The following is a 19918-nucleotide window of genomic DNA, read 5'->3' on the forward strand; positions in this document are numbered from 1 at the left end:
TCTTTCAAATAAAGCACATGCATTTGTACAAGCCAAAGATTCACCCTGATACACACACACACACACACACACACACACACACACACACACGCACACACACACACGGATTCAGCTGCTGATGTGAGCTGCCACCTGGCACTCATATGCCTGGCCCATTTCATGACAGACATTGCCTGTGACACACACAGCTCCAAACTGTCATCCCCAGCCTGCCAACCTGCCCGCCAGGACACTCACACACACACACACACACACACACACACACACACACACACACACACACACACACACACGTTTCTTTGACTCATAACACATTCTTTCTCTCTGTTTCCCTCCCTCTCATTTCATCCGTGCTTTTCTCCCACATACAATTCTTTGGCTAGAAATCAAAACTTCAACACAAAAACATGCAGACACACATCCAAAGTTTGTGACTCAACTTGTCGCATTCATCCTTTCTGTTTTTTTTGTTTTTTCTTCTCTGTGCTCTTCTTTTTGGTTTGCCTCTTTCAAACACACACATGAAATAGCAACACACACATGCAGCACTCACAGACTTTCCCACCGCACAACAGCAGCTCAATCTCTGGCAGAAAATCAATAGAGGAAAATATCAGATCTCTTGTGTGCGTGGGCATTGCTCACTGGCCTCTTTTTTAAGTAGTTTTTCAAACACTACCAAAACAGTCTATCACATGTTTTCAGCCAATGACTCACTTTCAAGCCAATTTAAGAAAACTATCTCATTTCGCTGTGGAAATGGTTTCACTCATTCAGAGAATGCCCCTCTTCTTGCTTTCATCATCTTTTCATCCGTGCTCTGCATATCCGCTGTCATCTAATCTGGTGTTGCTCTGTCGCTGGTGAGCAGGGGCAATTATCGGGAGCCCGCGTTTAACGCTTGAACAAAATGTCAGACAGTTCAAAGCTGCCTGTCAGTCAGCTTTCTGTACAGATTCACCGCTGGAGCTCCTGGGGCTTTTCATTGCATATATTGCTAACTGAGGGGCTCAGAGACAAAGGGAAGAAAAAATTGCTCCACTTATTTATGGATTATCCTGCCACTCCTGCTCCCTTTTAGGGCCCCAAACCATCTCAGAGTAAGTCGATTTGACACAGTACAGTATTTGAATGCGGCTATAATATTGAAGAGGATGCCCTTTGGAGTGGTTAAGGTGAATTAGTGATGCAGGAGATGCAACATAAGTACCTATAATCACACCCATAATCTGAGAAAAACATCCAAAAAGTATTACATGTGATATCAATTATCAAAAAAGTTTCCTTACATGTGGTGGTCATGCTTTTTTCTTTTAAAGAGTGAAAACAAGTTACAAACTTCTTCCTTCACTGCAACACCAGTTCCCACTAAATGTGAGTGGAAAACATCTGAGACTAATTTTGTTACTGTGGTGAAAGTAGTTGCTGTTCAATTAGGCAATTAAGCAATGATTAAACCATGCTTCAAACAATGTTTTTCAGCTCTCTTGTTAATTTCATACCTAAGAATACCCCTAGGCTGTTCTAAAAACAATATAAATCAAACTACATATTGCTTTTTCAAACACTGGTACACACATTCATAAGTCCCTTATTTTAAGCATCATTATAAAATTGAAATATTAATCTTCTGCTGAGCAATATAACAGTAAAACAACACCACAAACAATACATCTCAGTGTAAGAGGGGATTTTCATTTAGAAAAAATACTTGTGTGATCATAAATCTGCATATTGGCTTCTTCACACATGGAAACATAAATCCAAACAAAACAAAAGGAAAAAAAAGAAGTAGCCAACCAATCTTAATTAATAAATGGGGTTGCATAGGTTAACAAGACATTATTCTTTACGTCATATTTTATATCCATTCATAATAAACCTATACTGAATAAAATCTTGAGTTATACTTCTCTACCATCCTCTTCACTGCAGTTTGCATTGTGTGTGCTGCTGAATGACTGGAGAGTGGAGCTGCGCACAGCATGTGAAACTCCATTCTCCAAAAGCACAAGTCACTTTTCACTGCAATCTCTATGGCAGGAGAGATGGTGTAACCATAGTAACGGGCTACTTACGATAGGGCCAGGGGGACCCTGAGGCCCTTCTCCTCCCTTTAAGCCAGCTGGACCCTGAAAACAGAGAGGAAAGGGTTAGATCTTGTTCACTGTGGGCTGCCGCTCAATGCCATTCAAAGAGAAGTAATCACAGCTGTCAAATGGGTCTTTAAATGTTACTGTGTGTGCATATGTGTGTGTTGATGTGTGTATACCTGTGTATGAGAAGGCTTGGAAAAGAAAGGCAAACAGTAATAAGCAATTTGGGCAAAATGTGATGCATATACATTATTCTATTAAGCAGTGCTAATATCTGCTTAGTAATGATGTAAGGTGGTCCACTTCTTTGTTTTGACACTCAAGTAAAACTTAATGTGTATTGCATCTGCCCCAGATGCATGGGTAGGTGCATGGGTGGGATTTCAGTGGTGGGATTTGTTTAAAATCACTAAGCTCAGAAAAGAACTGATAGTGATGGATGGTGCACAGAAATACTCATTCATGAAGGAGCAATATACCAAAACATTTACTTTGGCTGCAGTTCAGCTCCACCAGAGAAATATTGGCTATTGCTTAATAAATTATGATTAACTTCTTATGTAAGCATATTTATATTATTAATGCAAAAGGAGCCATTAAATGATCTTCAATTGAAATGAAAAAGTAAAGGAATGACAAGGTCACAACTTTAGGTATAGTTCATCTATCTTTGGACACCTGTCATCTTTTTCGAGATCCTGGCCCTTGAATGGCAATGCCTGTGCTGAATCATAGCACCAGGAGAGGCTGAGATTGCATATGGAAAACACAGTTCACCAGAGGCAGTAAAGACTTTCATTATAATAACTAATTTACAGGCTCTGACAGAGCCAGGGGGTTGCAGAAGCTGCCAAGCAGGCTCTCCACCTCCCCAGCCTCCACATTTTACCATGGTGCATATACAAGGCTGGAAGGATCATTCTTACCGGACACACAAAAAGATATTTATTGGCTCGTATATAGTTACTGTGCCTTTACTCAAGACTGACAACATGAGAGAAGAATGTGTGTGTGTGCATGCAGGTATGGTTTTCTCTATGAGAGCATACCTATCCAAAAAACACCTTCCAAAAAACATGTGTGTATTTGCTTGCACACCGTGTCCATCTGTGTGCCTGCGCTCTCTCAGCAAACAGAATGACATTAACTTTTATGTTCTTGCTTATACAAAGGGTTTACACATACACGTATGTTTGTGTCAGTGTCTATGTGTGATTGGAAAGGATTACTTTAGTACAGGAGGCTGTTTGTTTGTGTACCGTGTGTGTGTGTGTGTGTGTGTGTACAGTACTGTAGGTGTGTGTGTGTGTGTGTGTGTGTGTGTGTGTGTGTGTGTGTGTGCGTGTCCGGTGTGTGTGCTGCTGTTATGAAGTAAAAGCCATCCATCTACACACATGAGACAAACATAACGGTGGTAATGAGTCTAAGCTGTGCTGTCGTGTGCTCTCTTAATGGTCAGCCTTGAAATGAGCTTCAACCACAGTCCCATGAGCTGATCCTCAGTCAGCCTCTAACCTTGAACTCATTCTCACCCACGCCAACGTCTTTTGAGAATTAATTTGGGTTACTCAGCAGACCTTGGTGTGATGTAATGTAGTCCAAAAGTTTGGGTTTTAATCAGAATCACAGGACTTTGACTCATTCTCTGATTGAAAACAACAGGAACTCCTATAAAGAAAAAGCATCTGCAACTACTGCAGCTCTAAATGCAGAATTCAAGGATACGAAGTTCCTAACTGTCAAGAAATCTCATGAAAAGACCAAAACCAACAATGCTTTAGTCCGTCTCTCTATGCAGCTTTAAGTAAAGGACCTGAATACTTCTTCCACCACTGGTATCCATATCCATATTAATGAAGGGACATGTCATGTCACCCAGTGCTACAGTGGGGCTCACTGATGTAGAAGTCTATGGCACAAAGAACAAGCTATATGAGCTACATAATACACATACAATACTTGTTAGTGGGATTAATTCATTGTTGTGTTTGGTCTTTTAATGGGATTAATATATCATAAGAGAATATAGGTTATTACTCGACATATACAGAAATCTGTGTATAATATTTCAGAAACATAAACAATATAGCTGCTTTCCTGCAAAATCTGACTGACTATACTGTTTTTATCAGATGTAAGCACTTGGACATCTAAATATTGTTTAACTAAATATGTCCAAATGTTCACATAAAGATGCCATCCGTGCATGCTGGACACAACCTTGCTGAAATAAATGATGATGAAATACATTAATATTGTAACTGGCTCAGTGCTTTCTATGACTTCTGGGTAAGCCAGTTCTACACCTTTTAGTCGGGTCCACTGCCAAGGCTGACATTTGGTTTAACAGCAGGTAGTTAGCCTGGTAATTGGGGTTTGGAGCTAAATTCAACAGGGTGTGTGCGCAGGATGTGGGATGACACACTTTTATGAGCACATGTGAGTGTTAATGCGTGGGTGGTCTGTTAGTTACCATGGCCCCTGGAAGACCTCTTGCCCCGTTGAAGCCCCTCAAGCCTTGAGGCCCTGGCTTTCCACCATGACCCTGGGGACCTGGATCACCCTACAGAAAGAGACAAAAAATAACATCCACTTATGTGACATCTGATATATCATCAGGTCATAATTAAACGTAGAATTGCTTTAGGTGAAAACAATGAACAAAGCTGAATCTGTGAAAACAACAGAGGAACGAGAAGAAAAACAATTACAGTGATTGATCTGTTTGATAAAAGCCTAAATTACACCCTATTATGTGGGTGCAGCAATTGATTAAGAAGTGGTGAAAAAGAAGCAATGTGCCAACTTTTAACAAACAATCATCAAAGGAATAATAAAGACTGGAAAACACCAGATATTAAACAAAGGCACCACGTCTAGTTTTTAATTGGTGTGCCGGTGTACTGTATCACTATAGTTTTCCTAAGCACTATCATCATCATCAAGAGTGTAAAACCGCAAAACCAAGACCCCCTGTTCAACTCTTCTACAAAAATATGTTCAATATTTAATCTTTTGAACCCATTCATTTTTAACAATAAGAGGGCTGTTTTGTTACAGCAGAAGTAAACTTCATTAAATCTTAAAGAGCTCCTAAGTAGAAAAAAACAACTCACATTTAAATTCCATGACATAACAGCACACACTGTTTTACAGCATAAAGATGTTATTACGTCACATAAACTTTCATTATAATGTAATTGTATCCTACTTTAGCCACAACTCAAAGTTATGGAAAAACAAAGAGGCTAGGAACTTATTCTACATAATGCAGCTTGTTATTCATGACCTGTACACTTTCAATTTGCAGCATACAAAAGCTATGAAAAATGCCTGCTTACCTTTCCACCTTCTTTTCCAGCAGATCCAGGTAAACCTTGCTCACCAGGTGGACCAGGAGAGCCTGGATGTCCTCGCTCACCACTAGGTCCTGTCTCTCCAGTTGGACCCTGCCAGGGACAACAAGGACACATTAGGATGAATGTACCATAAAAAATTCAGTTGACTCAAATGAGACCTAATATTGTAACAGTAGTGGTTCTTTTGGATTATAACACTATATGATACCTCACATTTGAGACAGTGCTGGTTAACAAAAACTTTTTTATCGACTTCTCCTGTTTTTCAGTACTGAATGGGAGCCTTAATGAGATGGAATAATTTATTTTCAGCCCACACTTCATTACTTTCTAAAGACAGGAGATCTCACTGAAGTCATCAAAATTCTAAAAGCTTTAAAAGAAAAAAAGAAAAAAGTGCATCTTCATTACAATCTGTGCATATGGGTATGGTTTTTCAGGATTCATCTGTGCAAACTTCAATTTAAGGCTCTCATGACTTTAGTCTCCAGCCTCCAACAATAGACACAGGATGTGTGAACAATTGGAGAGATGGAAGCAAACCATAATAGTAAAGTGAACTGCACATCTACCTGTGGTCCAACCACTCCTCCGGGTCCTGGAGGTCCTGTCTTTCCTTGGAAGCCCTGAGGGAGAAAACACAGATATTGTTGACTGTACACAAGGAGGGTTACATATTAATTATAGTACTGTCTACTTTTGCTGTGTGTAAGAGTCTAGAAAATCAGTACGAGCTATGTTGCACCGTAAGTTGTCAATATCTCTTGACAAAAAATAGTGTCCACTCTTTGTTGTTTCCTCTTCTTCAACATAGTAGCAATTTCAGTTATGTAGAACAGTCTATTTTCCTCTGGTTATAATGCGGAAATCATTGACATCTATACACCTCATTTAGTCTCAAACTAAACCTTCCAGAAAAGTTTGAAAGATTAATTCACTACAAAAAAGCAGTTTCCTTTGTGTCAGATTTTTTCTAGAAATACCTTACTTGAAAAGTCAGATAACTGCCTTTGTATCAATACAATTACACACTTGGTGAACAGAAATGTTAAACTCATACTGCACTGTAATTTCACCTGTTTTATAAACACATTTGTTTAAAAAATAAATCTAGCCAAATTTACTTGTTGTTCAGGTGGAAGTTTTTTATTGCATAACTTATCTGAGTTTAGCTTAATTAAATTCACTTTGGCATGAGTGTCACTGAAATATGTTTACAACAAAGAACAAACTATAAGGATTCCTTACTCTGAGAATGGAGCAAATGTTGGAAATGTGCATGACAAAATATCTCCTACTCTTCTAAAACAAGTTATTATGCTGTATAATGTATTGAAGTGAATGCCATCAAAGGTCCTTATGACTGGTGGCCCCATCAACTAATCTATAAAAAGTTTGGTTGACATACATGACCATTAACATTTGTGATGATGTACTAACTCAGCTATGCTGTATTGCAATGTCCATATTACATTTTCTGTTGCTTTCCCTTCCATCATAAGCACCCAACTGCTATTTCAGTTCGGTTGATTTTATTTTTTTTATAACCTATCTGAAAGGTTGAAAGACTGAGTGGGGAGTGAGTGGGCGATGAAGCATGATGTTCAGGGTCAAATGGCACGACACAACGTATTCATGAACGGAACTACCCACTCACCGTCTCTCCCCTCTGTCCTGGATGACCAGGCAGCCCATCTTTTCCTGGTGGGCCCTGAGGGTGAACAGGTAGAGAGTTCGTAAAAAAAAGACATCAGGCCATAACAGCATATTAATATTTAAAAAAAGCTTATGTGAAAAGTCTCAACATGGGCTTGTTAGGGAAGGTGGTTACACCATTTGCAGTCAGACAGCAGTTACTTACATTGGGTCCTTTGGGTCCCGGGAAGCCGACAGGTCCCTGTGGTCCTTGAGGTCCCTTTAATGAAAAGAAAATGAATGTAATGAATGAAGTGAGAGAAAAGTAGATGACAAACACAAAAAAACTTTAACAGGTAGGTAGAATTTAACTGGATTATAATGTAATCTTTTAATCCAGTTTATGTAAAATGTAAAAATGAGAAATGATTTTTCCTACAAATATTTTCAGCCAAATGTAGAGTAAAGTATACAAAACAAAAACTGTAATTGGTTATTTGCTGCAGCTAGAGAATATACACTGTTTGATCTAATTCTGAAAAAATGCCTGTAATTCACATTGAATTTTATTGAAGGACAAGGCATGCAACATACTCTATAGACTATAGTCAAACTGCTGCAACAGCCACTGACCAAAACAGAATGTCATACTAACCCTCTCTCCTGGTGGGCCGGGGGGTCCATCATTGCCTGAGGTGCCCTGAGGAGAAAGAATTGTCAGCTTTATCAAAACTGTCATAGTAGGAGGTGTGAGTAAAATATATGTAGAGCACTGACATGAGGGTCTTATAAGCAAGGGTGCACATTTATACTGCAACATGATTTGGAACTCAAGAATGTTTTATACACTATATGTGAGCATTTTACACCGCATGTATATATTCTATTCAAAATGTCTTTTCTCATGTTCACTCTGCAAAAATTCTAAAAGTCAAAAATGGACTTGGCTCTCACCTTTGCGCCTGGTTTTCCTGTTGGTCCTCTAGCGCCACGCCCACCACGTGGACCCTATATTCAAGATATGCAAAGCAATGTAGTATTCATGAGGAAAATTAATTCATTTTTTCACTATTTTGTTCCATATTTGAAAATGTAATAAAAAGTAGTAAGTAAAACCACAAGACAGAAATATAAAGGGCAGGTAATGTCTGGTGTCTTCCCTGCCCAACTCTACAATTCCCCATCCAGTGCATATCCCCATCAACAGACAAGAAAATAAGCCCATACACAAACACACAAAGGAGAGGTATTTCATTTGAACACAATAAATCATTTATGTATAGGGCTCGGGCTGAGTAAGCAGACAGCTGAATTGCCTACCGTTGGGCCACGTTGCCCTCTAGGACCAGGTTTGCCAGCGATTCCCTAAGAAAGAAAAACAAAATCTTTGATTAATGGAAAAATCATCAGTAAGTTCTTTTTTCATAACTTTCCACAGGGTTAAGCTTCAGCAATTCAATTATAACAAATACACTCAAACAATCACACATACTGAAGGGCTTTGAGACGGGGATAAAATAGAACCATCTGAACATCTTTGGACAAAAATAAATAATCAAATTGCTGTGGTAAGTGGTTACCCAAAGGCACTTGACAGCTTGAATTACCTGTCAGTCCTAGCACACCGTGGCCAGGGGTGTCTGCCTCTCAATGTCTGTCTGAGAGCGGAGACAAGCTTGTCTCCTCAATAACCCTCCCTACCATTGCCTCTTTCGCCTCTAACCCTATTATCTGTAACCATTTTTTTAACTAGACTCACTCTATGGTTATGTTCACACAGTTGAATACATGTCAGTACTCCCTCAAGAGCTAAATCGTGATTACACCACATCCAAAATAGGGCTGGGCAATATCAACAAAATCAAACATCACAATATTTTTGCCCAAATATCTTGATATTGAAATTGCCATAATATTTAGGGAGATGACTAATGGCCTTTTAAACCAGGACAACTAACCATATCCCTAATCCAAAAGTATTTGGATAACTCTGTCCTTTTGTCTTGGTTTGTTTTTCATGGTTTGGGCTCGCCCTGTAATTCCAGTTAAAGGAAAACTTATTGCTACAGCATTCAATACTTTGGACAATGATTCCCTTCCAACATTGTGACAACAGTTTAACGTGATACTGTGGTATAAAAACAGGTGGTTTTCTGAGTTTGGTGTTTAAGAATTTGACTGGCCTGAACAGAGCTCTGAACTCATCCCACCCAACACCTTTGGGATGAACTGGAATGTCAGAGCTTATTGCCTAATATCAAATGCCCAACCACAGTAATGCTCTTGTGGCCAAATTGGAACAATCCCTGCAGTCAGGCTCCAAAGCCTTTCCCAGGAGAGTGGAAGCTTTTTACAGCAGCATATCAATACCCGTGGTTTGGAAATGACAATGTACAACAATCAGATGTAGGTGTTATTTTCTAGTGTATTCCCATACACAAGTTTGTTAGAAAAACAAGGATACACATCTTCTACAACTGAAGTCAATTATTTATGAGCCAACTTTAATGCTGACACAGTTGATTCCTGAAGCGTGTACTTTCACAGTACAGTACATGATATGATTCACATTCTCTGTAGGCTATTTTACAAATGATTGACATGAATTTTAAACTGAAACTTAATAGCTTTTTTTTTTTTTTTTTTTAGATTTCCAGTGACACTCAAACCAGCATCATCTTAGTAACATTGTGTGACTGCTACTATAGACTTGTTGGCTATCTAAGACACACACTGGCCATCCTCTGACCATCCTGTATTGAAGTACTCTAAAATTTCAACAGTCAAAGCCCTCAGTGACTGAGTGTAATGTCTTTAATAGGAGGTAGAATAATGAAGTTTGTAGCTCACCCTTGTTCCTTTCTCGCCATTCGCCCCAGGGAATCCATTGAAGCCATTGGAGCCCTGCAAGGTAAGTGAAAAGAAAGTGTGAGATAGAGAGAGGCAGGGATGGGACAGAATAGAGTTGGAGGGTTTCAAATAAAACCATAGTTTCTGTCCACTAACAATTAGTAATTAATGTAGAAACTGTGAATTTCTTCAACATAGAAAAAAATTCCACACTATCCAGCAGATTGTTATCATAGGGCAACAGATTATAATTTTTTGGATCTACATAAATAAATGAGCATCAAAGGAGCCTAAAGGGAAAGTCTCCTCCTCCTCACCACTTAAGAGACTTTCTGACAATGGACACACAGAGGTGCTGTTATATTGTTAGCACAGTTAAGAAGCAAAATAGGAAGATAAAACAAGGTAGTGGGAGCAAATAAAAACAAAGGAAGAGGAAACAGCAGATCCCCTTTGATAACCATCAGCAATTTAGTTATTGGGCTTTCTCAGGCTGTGCCCTCTGATAGTGGTGATGGTGCCAGTCAAACAAATACTAGAAGGGCAATCACTGTTGGATGAAAAAAGCACCAAGCAGCTTACCAATACAGCCTCACTTTATGGAGAATTAGGTAGGATAAATATATATTTAAACAATTTCAGTTAAACATTTATTTGTCTCAGACACGCAGCAAGGTCATGTGCATGTTTGGGTGTTTAAAACACTCTGTGATGCAATGCACATCTATAGTGCTCATTACTGTCCACATGCATATGTATAGTGTGGATAATACTGTGCAGTATAAGCAAGGGCACCACAACAAGGCAGCGTGGGCAGAATTGCAAGAGGTAAACAGCCCAACATTGTGGAGACAGCAGGAAGGAAGATCTATGCTGCTTAATTTGTTTTTCACAGAGGTGCAGTTATGGTAAACTGAAAGGAGAGCTGGTACTGGACAAGCCTGACTTGCACCACAGAGATAAGACAGTCCACTGAAGCTTTTGCAAATGGCATCCAGAATTAACAGTGTGGGAAAGCTGTTAACAGAGAATGATGGGGTGCAGCAGCCAAAAACACAGGCAGTGGAGACTCATATACAGGCTGATCGAAGGGGGATAACAGTTGCAAACAGGCCAGGACTTTGACACTGAACCTACTTCTGAAAACTGTGTGACATTTTATAACATTAATGGCACTGTACAAATGTGATAATGGGCTTTTTAAAATTATATTTCAAATACTTTAACACACAGTAAAAATCAGTTGATCAGTGAATCCATTTCAGAAAAAAAGGTATATTAAGTTTGTATCAAATATAAATACAACATCTTTAAAATTATATAGAATTTGATACATGAAATAATCCTCAATATATGTTACCATGGATGGCGTTATACTTTGTTTGAACTTAGAGTGGGTGTTATGTATTTTGAATGTCGGATATCCTCAGCTTTTTTTAAGAGGAAAAAACTCTTCCAATACAGACAATTCAAAGGAAACTGTGGCACTGTTTATACAACACCAAAGTCAGGATGTCTTTATTGTCTTTCCAAAAAAATGCTTTTTGAAGCATATAGAGTCTAAAAATGGTTTGATTCTGGACTCCACTGGGAATGTCTGTGGGCAGCCTTAAAATTATGTATCGGTATAAGCAAAAGAGTATTCTTGTTTTTGCTATAACTACACATTTATGACACTGATTGCACTTGTGACAAGTTTTATTCAAAAGAATCCCCAGTTAATTCACTGTGAAAGAGTTGCTTACAAATTACTGGGATAAACAGATTGGAATTGTGACTCTCATCTCATTTAATTTGTGTCTCTCCGACTTGTGTAATTTGTGCAGGTCGCTTATTAATTTGTGGGCCATGCTCAGCTAAGATCCTGCTGACATTACCAGACAGAGCAGGAGAGTTGCCTATCGGGATGTTGTGAGAGTAGGTGTATCTGACCCATCATATCAGTGCCAAGCTGTCAGTGCTGACAGCAGCAGAGTGGAACCAGCTGCAGCAGCACATCTTGATAGTGGAGCTGTGGCACAGTGGTCAGCTCTACAGTGCAAGGAATGTGTGAATGTTAGATGCTGACTAGAAGCGGCTGACTTTAAGGAGTAAGGACAGCTGATGACTCCAGTAGGTGACCATGCCACTTAGGTGTCCTATAAGAGTTGTGGTGTGAGTACAGTCAAAGTCTGCTTGGGTTTGTGTTTGTTGGTGCAAGTGTTAGTCAGCAAATCATTAGACAGACAGACGTGGATAGAAGGTCATGAAGACACTGAGAAAATCATTACAAATATACAGTTAATATTCAAATACTGTATGTACACACATGCAGATAATGTAATGCATAATGATAAGGCAGTGTAGTAAGCAAACAAATAGACTGGGCAAACTGTGTGGGCAAACTTCTCCTCTGCTGATTTACCCTTGACCTGAACACCCACAGTGGGGTTATGTATTGATCAGAAGAGTACATTATTACACTCATCAAATACCTTGGGACCTTGTCTTCCAGGGTATCCAGGCAATCCAGGGACTCCAAGTTTTCCCTAAAAAGGAGAAAAGAAAAACATAACAAAGATGTTGAATTCTCATTGTGTCACCAGAGACTGTGTGTGAGACTGCAGTAAAATTCACAGCACTGCAAAAAAGCAATAAAGTTATAACCATAAAGTTTGACTTCTGGTTTGGGATATATTGTAATACCATGTTAATGAATATGAGATCATCTGTGCAGAGACTTTTTTTATTCACAGAGACATGTGAATTCACTTTGATCCATTTCGGTTGTTTTGCATGGTGTATGGTCATTAAGAAGTACACTCAATCTGATGTAACTGTCTACTGTGCTACAGATATATGTAGATAGATACATTCATGGACATATTAAGACACCTTTCTGTGGCATATCAGGTCAAACATCATTACCTGATTACCTTTTAATTTCTTATAATACAACAATTCCGATTTTTTAAATTTGTACTTTGACTGTTGCACTCATTGTAAGCAACTCAGGATGAAGATGTCAGCAAAATGTGAAATGTGTTAATGATACAGCAATAAATGTATTAAAATGGACTTTAATGATGACAGGCTGCACGCACAGCAGGTGAGATTACTTCAACTGTGTTTCAAATTATGATTTCAGTTTCACTAAAATGCATGAAATAACCAACTTTAGATCTGCTAGTAATAATTCTTAAGTCTCCCATGTGACAAGATTTATAATCTTTTGCAGCCAGTCATATGTATAATCACTAATATTAAACATTTTCTTATTGGACCATTACTATATTTTTACAATGCAAGCTAATTGTTGCCACAAAAAATGTTGATCCAAGGTTATCTGTCTAACACAAAAACAAGATATCAAAATATCAAATTAAAATTCGACTGAAGCATTCATCATTTCTATTCAGAGAGGTCAGTTATATCTCCACCGTTTAATTTGAACTGCAAAGGTCTTGTTGTAACCTTTAATGCTAATTTGTCAGAGTATAAATACTACAGCAGTGCTGTGAACCAACATACTCAGAGATCAAAGCACTGTGCAGAAATGTTGGCAACATAAGCCAATTTAAAATTGGACTGTTGTAGAGTTGAGAGGATGTGGAGAAAATCTAAACTTCAAGATGATCAGGACAGCTACAAAACTACAGGCCTGTGTCTTTCCAGTTCATTTCATTAAAGACATCTGCAATTGGACCTCTCTTAAAGAGCAGCCTTGCTCCTGGTCTGGTTTTTAATCCAACCAGAGCACTGAATCAGCCATTGTATTCCTGCATCTATTTATATATGTGTATTTATATGTGTTTAACCTTTAATCAATGCAAAGTAAAATTGTATCTTCATGAAATGATTCTATTGTATACACAATTAAACTTGAACTTGAGTAAGACAAAAGAACACATTTATCAAAAGTAGAATCCACTTCTTACAATTTTTGGTGATATTGATTATTTACCTTCTCCCCAGCTGATCCCATGGGACCAGATTCTCCGTTGGGTCCAGACTTGCCCTTGGGGCCCTCAGGGCCGTCCTCTCCTCTGACTCCCAGTACTCCAACCTCACCCTAGATGCAAAGTAAACAGATGAAACCCGTGTTGTTTTATTTACTACCCTAACACTTTCTGCAGCTGCATATATCAGTATTCTCTTTCAAGATGATGACTCACCTTGTCACCCTTTAGACCCATGTCACCTTTAAAGCCAGGGAATCCATCCTCTCCCTGAAGATGACAAAGATTTAAAAAAAGGTTTTATCCAGTATCACAGGGACAGAACTTCCAGTAAAATAGTTCACATCTGAAGTATTTTAAATAGCAAAAAGCAAGCAGAAATACGGATTGATCATGTATATAACAAAATCATAGTGAAAGTTTAGCATGGCAGTTTCACTGTTGGCTGAAGTTTAAAGGATCCTCAGGAAATATTAATATTGCCACCTAGTGGCCACTTAAATGAAACTTTGACAAAAGCAGTTTTGAAGTTAGGTTGCTGTCTGTCTTTCTTTGTGTGTTGGTCTACTGACATCTGGTGGTTCAAATCCAGAATGCAGTTTGCAATCTTTCCCAAGGTCCTGCAAGGTTTATGACTACTGTGTTCTCTACACACTTATACACGCTTATGCCAATTTTCTGACTTATTTTACTATATCTTGGTCATTTATAGAATGAATTGTGATCAGCATATATCCTAACATGCAACCTTAGGATTAGTGGATACTTTTCGTACAGGATTTCTTTTAAGACATAAGTAACAAAGTAGTTTTAACATGATCAGTATTTTCAGGTAATCCCTGTTTCTTGGCAGTTGAGTGGAAAATCTATTCAGTGGTACTGAAGTACCAACAGGAAAGCTCAGCAATCCAAAACGACAATGGCAACAGATCAGTCCCCACTGAAATTGCCCCACAAACAGCCTCATTCTAGTTTAATGTTCCATACTCCATTACAGCTCAGTGGCATGAGGACTTAACTGCCAAACTGATGGGCCTTTAATAGTTTTTCCACTTTGTGGATTCAAAAGAAACCTCATTTGAGAAGGAATTACAACTCTGATAGTCCATTTTTAGAGAAATTGACATCTGTCAACCATGTTGAGGAAGAGGAGTAGACTGGAAAGGTGTTTACCTTTTCTCCTTTGCCACCTTTAAGGCCTCTGATTCCCTCAGCACCCTGGAAAGAGTGGAGAATAAAGTCAGGATGAAATTCAGGGAAAATGGAAATTTATTATAGCAGTATTGTGCTGCATGACTAAGATAGTGCTCACTTTAACACCACGGGGCCCAGGGTAGCCGATGGATCCCATAGGACCAGAGGGACCCTAAAAAAAAGAAAGTTTCATCATGTGATTGTTGAAGTGACTATGCATCGGTCTTAACAGCATTTCCGCTGTATTAGATAATATTCTTTGGAGATATTTCCATTGATTTCCAATTAATTTCATTCCACAATGACCCCTCAAGGACATATTGGAAACAGGGATAAGACAAGACAAGAAAAACAAAATCAGATCAAATACTGGACGAATGCAATATAGTAGTAAATAAACAAGCCAACTCAAAACCCACTCTACTTGAATCTATCCATTATTTTTTTAACAAACTAAATTACTTAAAAATCTTTGCAGCTAAATTGGGTTAGTTAGGGTCTAAAACAAATAATTGTCTAATTGCAATAATTCTACTCAAGTATCTATTAACTTCACAATTACCATGTCTGAAAATAAACTAACTGCTATAAATTGTCTGCACTGCACACAAGCCAATATTTAAAAAGTCTATACTGACTATAAAAACAGTAATTTCCAAATACTTTACATTTATATCTATATCGGTGCCAGATCATTGTAGCTTTACACAGAGGATAACATAGTGACTTAAAAGAATGTGTATGCCAACCATTGTTTAGACAATTTACCTGATGATATCTAAATTGTGTGTTTATATCAAACCTCACCCTTTTGGCACACTAAGGAGACTAAACAGATCCTAAATTAACTTATTTACAAAAAGCGCCTGACCTGACCCAACCTTTTCCTTGTGCATAATAATTAATGCAATTTGAATATTTGACAACTTCTATTATTGGATGCTTCACTTCAAAATCCAAGATAATTAACATACAACATGATACTTACAGCTGCTCCTTTCTCGCCTGCAGGACCTTCTTTGCCTGGGTGACCCTATAAAATCAGTCAGAGAGATTCAGTTTATAAACAGCTGATTATATTGCCATTTTGACCGATTGACATGAAATTTAAAAGGTATGTTACTTACAGGAGGCCCATCAGCACCAGAGAGGCCAGCCAAACCTTGTTTACCATGAGGTCCCTACACAAAGATAACAATAGTTAAACAGGTATATGTAGATTGATAGATACATACATGGACATAATAAGATTGCCAAAAGTTCATCTGCTTTAAATATTACGAACTATTCACAAAATCTTAAATGGAATTCTTTCATTGGGATAGACTAAGTGTTTATGCAGGCACAGTCATAGATTATGTATTTGATGTGTGTGTTTATGACCATGTGTGTCCATCCCTTGGCTTCATTGCCATGCAGACGGGCTAGTAAAGGCTTACATATAGCTTAGACAGCAGTGTATCTGCAGAATCACTTATGAGGTCTTCACTGAAACATTCACTTATCGGGGTAGCAGAGTGGTGTGTGGGAGCACTCAAGAGGTGACTGTGTTTCCTCCATACTTACTTTTTCACCAGGAGGCCCGATTGGACCTTGAGGACCAACAAGACCCTGAAAGACAATAGAGATAGGTCTCTTATTAGAACAGTCAGCCAAATTTAGTTCAGGACTTTTTCCACAAGATATTCATATGACATTAAATGGTACATTAGGGAGAAAAGAGCTCCTGTTAAATCAATTTGGGAAGGTCTACATCTAATTTTTGTGGTGTGCTGTATTAGTGATTTGCTTATTTCGTAATATCTTCACCTTATCCCCTCTACAATTCTAGCCATTATTATTATAGCATAGCCACTTCACACTGATTGCTTAGATTAGTTCATTCAGTCACACATTTTTTTGAGCTTTCATCTTATGAGGAATAAAAGATTAAAAAAAAAAAAAAAAGGTTAAAAAAAGCATACTGTGGTATTTTTCTACGTGCCAAGGCATTAATTTGTCTCTAGCCAGGTATAACTAAAATGAACAAGTTATTTATTCAACCTGTATACCATCAGGATAGGTTCCTACTAATACTTTCCAGGGGAATGACGCCATCCTGTCCAGGCTGTGAGCGTCAGCAGTACTGAAAATCTTACCTGGCAGTGGTCATTTAGCCCTGGCTACAAAATTGGGTGTACTGTTTTGTATTAAAAATGACATCAAAATGGAATATTTTTTACTGTGCCACCAACTGGACAATATAATCAGGTTAAACACTATCAAATGCATACAATGTGTCTCATCCCAGCAGAACAGAAAGGAAGTTTTTCTTTGTCAACATTATCCAAGTTTGAAGTGCTCTTTGGAAAGGATGATGGAGCATGAAAAGGACAGATTGAAACAGGGAGAAAAAAGAAGAAGAAAGATGAAGAAATAGCAAAAGAGCAGAATTTGAGACAGAGAAACAGAAACACAGGGATCAGACACGGTTAGAAAACAGGGGCTTGTTACACAGAGACAGACAGAGAGAAAGAAAGGAAAGAAACTCACATGTGGGCCAGGCATACCCTGTTGCCCAGGAGGCCCTGGCTCTCCTGATGGACCCTGTACATAACAAAGAAAAAGAAGATGATGCAATTAATATTTCCAGTTGCTGCATTTGATTCCTTTCTATTCATTCTGTAGTAATAATTTAATATGTACCCTGAAAACAATAACAAACAACACTGCCAAAGAAACCTGATACATTTTAACGAATACATTAAAAAACACATTTAATTCATTTAAAATGGCAATAAATGGCAAAACTTACAAAGCAATTAGGTGCAACTTTTCTTTTGTTCCAATGGAAAAGATGTTAAGAATTATTTTTAAACAAATTAAACATTAAAAGAGTGGCACTGGGCGAGGTAAAATGCTGAGCTTTGGGTGACCTGGACTGTTCAATAAATTGGTAAAAGTAATTATATCCCACATGTGTCAAGAATGTGAAACAATTAGGTGCAAAAGTTGGGGAGAAATGTGATACACTGACTAACGAAGCAGAAATGTCAGTTTTCTGGTACTGAATTATTAAAAGTTATCTTTAGTTTCAATCATCCTACAATCTGGTAACTAGTCAAAGTTTGGCTATAAAATAGAGCTTTCTCTAAATACGCTCTGTGGGGCTACAGACCCATCTGGGTATGGATTAAGACATAAAGCTAACAGGAATGGTGGGTTGTTTTGTATCCTGCTGAGATTTAGTGTGTCACAAACCAAACTCATACAAAAACAGACAAGACCTCTGGGAAGGAGTCTGCTCCAGCTGTTACAACAAACACAAAATAAATGCCTGATTCACAGCATTTTGGGTTGTCTGGCCTGGGATTGTTAGCAAAGCCCTGAGTACAAAATGCAAAGCTGGGCATTCATCTAAGGATCAAATGAAGTCAATAAACACATTTGGGTTCTTCACTCCTTAAAGATATCTTAAAAAACATCCATAGGTTAAAGGCTTGTATGAGCACAATAGGGTTCACAAACCTCAACTATTGTGGATACTTAAAGGACCATTTTTCAGATTTCCAGCCTTATGTCTAGCTGTCCATATTAGGGATATAGTGTAAAAATGCCTGCCATTGTTGCCGATGTTGTCTCTGTCTCTGGGGTGCAGCTGAAAAACTTGTTATTCTTCAATCACCAATACAATCATTTGATGTTTATAGTGGTGTAGTTGGGGGCAAGGTAGAACTACAAGGATGGTCAAAGGTGGGTCTCCCAAAACTGTCTACCAAATCAGACACAAAAATATCATACTTGTAAATACTTTAAACTATCAGCATATTTGGAGAAAAACTAGTGTCATGATATGAGGCTGAATATGGTGTTGTGGGATCAGACACAACCGAGAGTAGAGAAGAAGAAGGCAAACACTGGCGCAACAGTACAGCTGCATCCTGACACACAAACTTCAGCTGAGTTTCTCCATGATTCAGCCAACAGCGAACCAAAGAATTTTGAGCCTCAGATCTTCAGAACAGAAAAGCTGAATCTAAAACAAACAAATTTGCTTTACAATATGATACTGGAGCAGAGATGTGGCAATACTATTACAGCTTGTGAGGCCAAATATAGTACTGTGGAAATCAGACACAACACAGAGTGGAGGAGAAAGTGACCACGGCATCAGCAGGAGCCACAAGAAGGGCGCTGTAGGCTTTGCAGCATTGAGGATCATTAGAGAGAATGGAGACAGAACAGAAAACTCCACCCTGAAACCTGACTTTGTTTTCTAAGAGAATATTATATCAGACTTTACCAGTTCTGAATACAGAGCAGCACAACAGTGAACACTTAGGTCCTGGTTTCTCAGTGTCCAAAATGAGTAAAAGAAAGTGTTTGCTTGCAGTTTTTCACATCGTTATCTAAAATTGTTTCCCAATCCAAGATTAAATGAAAACAGCAGACTGTGAGGTTTTTGACTACACTGGCAACATTCTGGCTTGCATGCAACTGTTGGTAAGTTTGCCATGATCTACAAACTGATTATTTGCACACCAGTATGGTATACCCAGAATCGGTGAGGAAAAACATGACATAGTACTTTGTCTCTGCTTACCAGTCACCGTAAACAAAACATTAGCGACAGATTGGACTAGATGCATTCTTGGCATTGCGGGATTCCCCCTGAAAAGCAATATAGGGAATCCAGTCTTTTTCTCAATTTTCTCTTGTCATAAGGCACTATTGTAGTTTCAAATATAAGTGCATATTTCTACAACATAGCTGACAAAGTTTTAAGAAATTATCATATTAACAGAAAGAAAATTTCCCTTTAAGTGCAATATATTGAGATCAATACTGAAGTGAAATTAATGAAAAC

The 19918-nt window shown here is 38.3% G+C and overlaps 1 protein-coding gene across 1 annotated transcript in view; it reads right to left on the bottom strand.

Moving 5' to 3' along the window:
* Positions 1–19918, bottom strand: part of LOC128368593 (collagen alpha-1(XI) chain-like) — an 83334-nt gene that overhangs the window by 25417 nt on the left and 37999 nt on the right. Inside the window, exons 23-41 of the mRNA XM_053329441.1 lie at positions 17605–17658; positions 16639–16683; positions 16200–16253; positions 16061–16105; positions 15191–15244; positions 15052–15096; positions 14095–14148; positions 13884–13991; positions 12415–12468; positions 9941–9994; positions 8411–8455; positions 8045–8098; positions 7746–7790; positions 7317–7370; positions 7113–7166; positions 6028–6081; positions 5438–5545; positions 4570–4659; positions 2079–2132 (exon numbers count right to left, since the gene is read on the bottom strand). Coding sequence (XP_053185416.1) covers positions 2079–2132; positions 4570–4659; positions 5438–5545; positions 6028–6081; positions 7113–7166; positions 7317–7370; positions 7746–7790; positions 8045–8098; positions 8411–8455; positions 9941–9994; positions 12415–12468; positions 13884–13991; positions 14095–14148; positions 15052–15096; positions 15191–15244; positions 16061–16105; positions 16200–16253; positions 16639–16683; positions 17605–17658 — 1125 coding nt within the window. The remainder of the gene's footprint in view (positions 1–2078; positions 2133–4569; positions 4660–5437; positions 5546–6027; positions 6082–7112; positions 7167–7316; positions 7371–7745; positions 7791–8044; positions 8099–8410; positions 8456–9940; positions 9995–12414; positions 12469–13883; positions 13992–14094; positions 14149–15051; positions 15097–15190; positions 15245–16060; positions 16106–16199; positions 16254–16638; positions 16684–17604; positions 17659–19918) is intronic.

The sequence above is a fragment of the Scomber japonicus genome, chromosome 12 (genome assembly GCF_027409825.1).
Source record: "Scomber japonicus isolate fScoJap1 chromosome 12, fScoJap1.pri, whole genome shotgun sequence".
Lineage (NCBI taxonomy): Eukaryota > Metazoa > Chordata > Actinopteri > Scombriformes > Scombridae > Scomber > Scomber japonicus.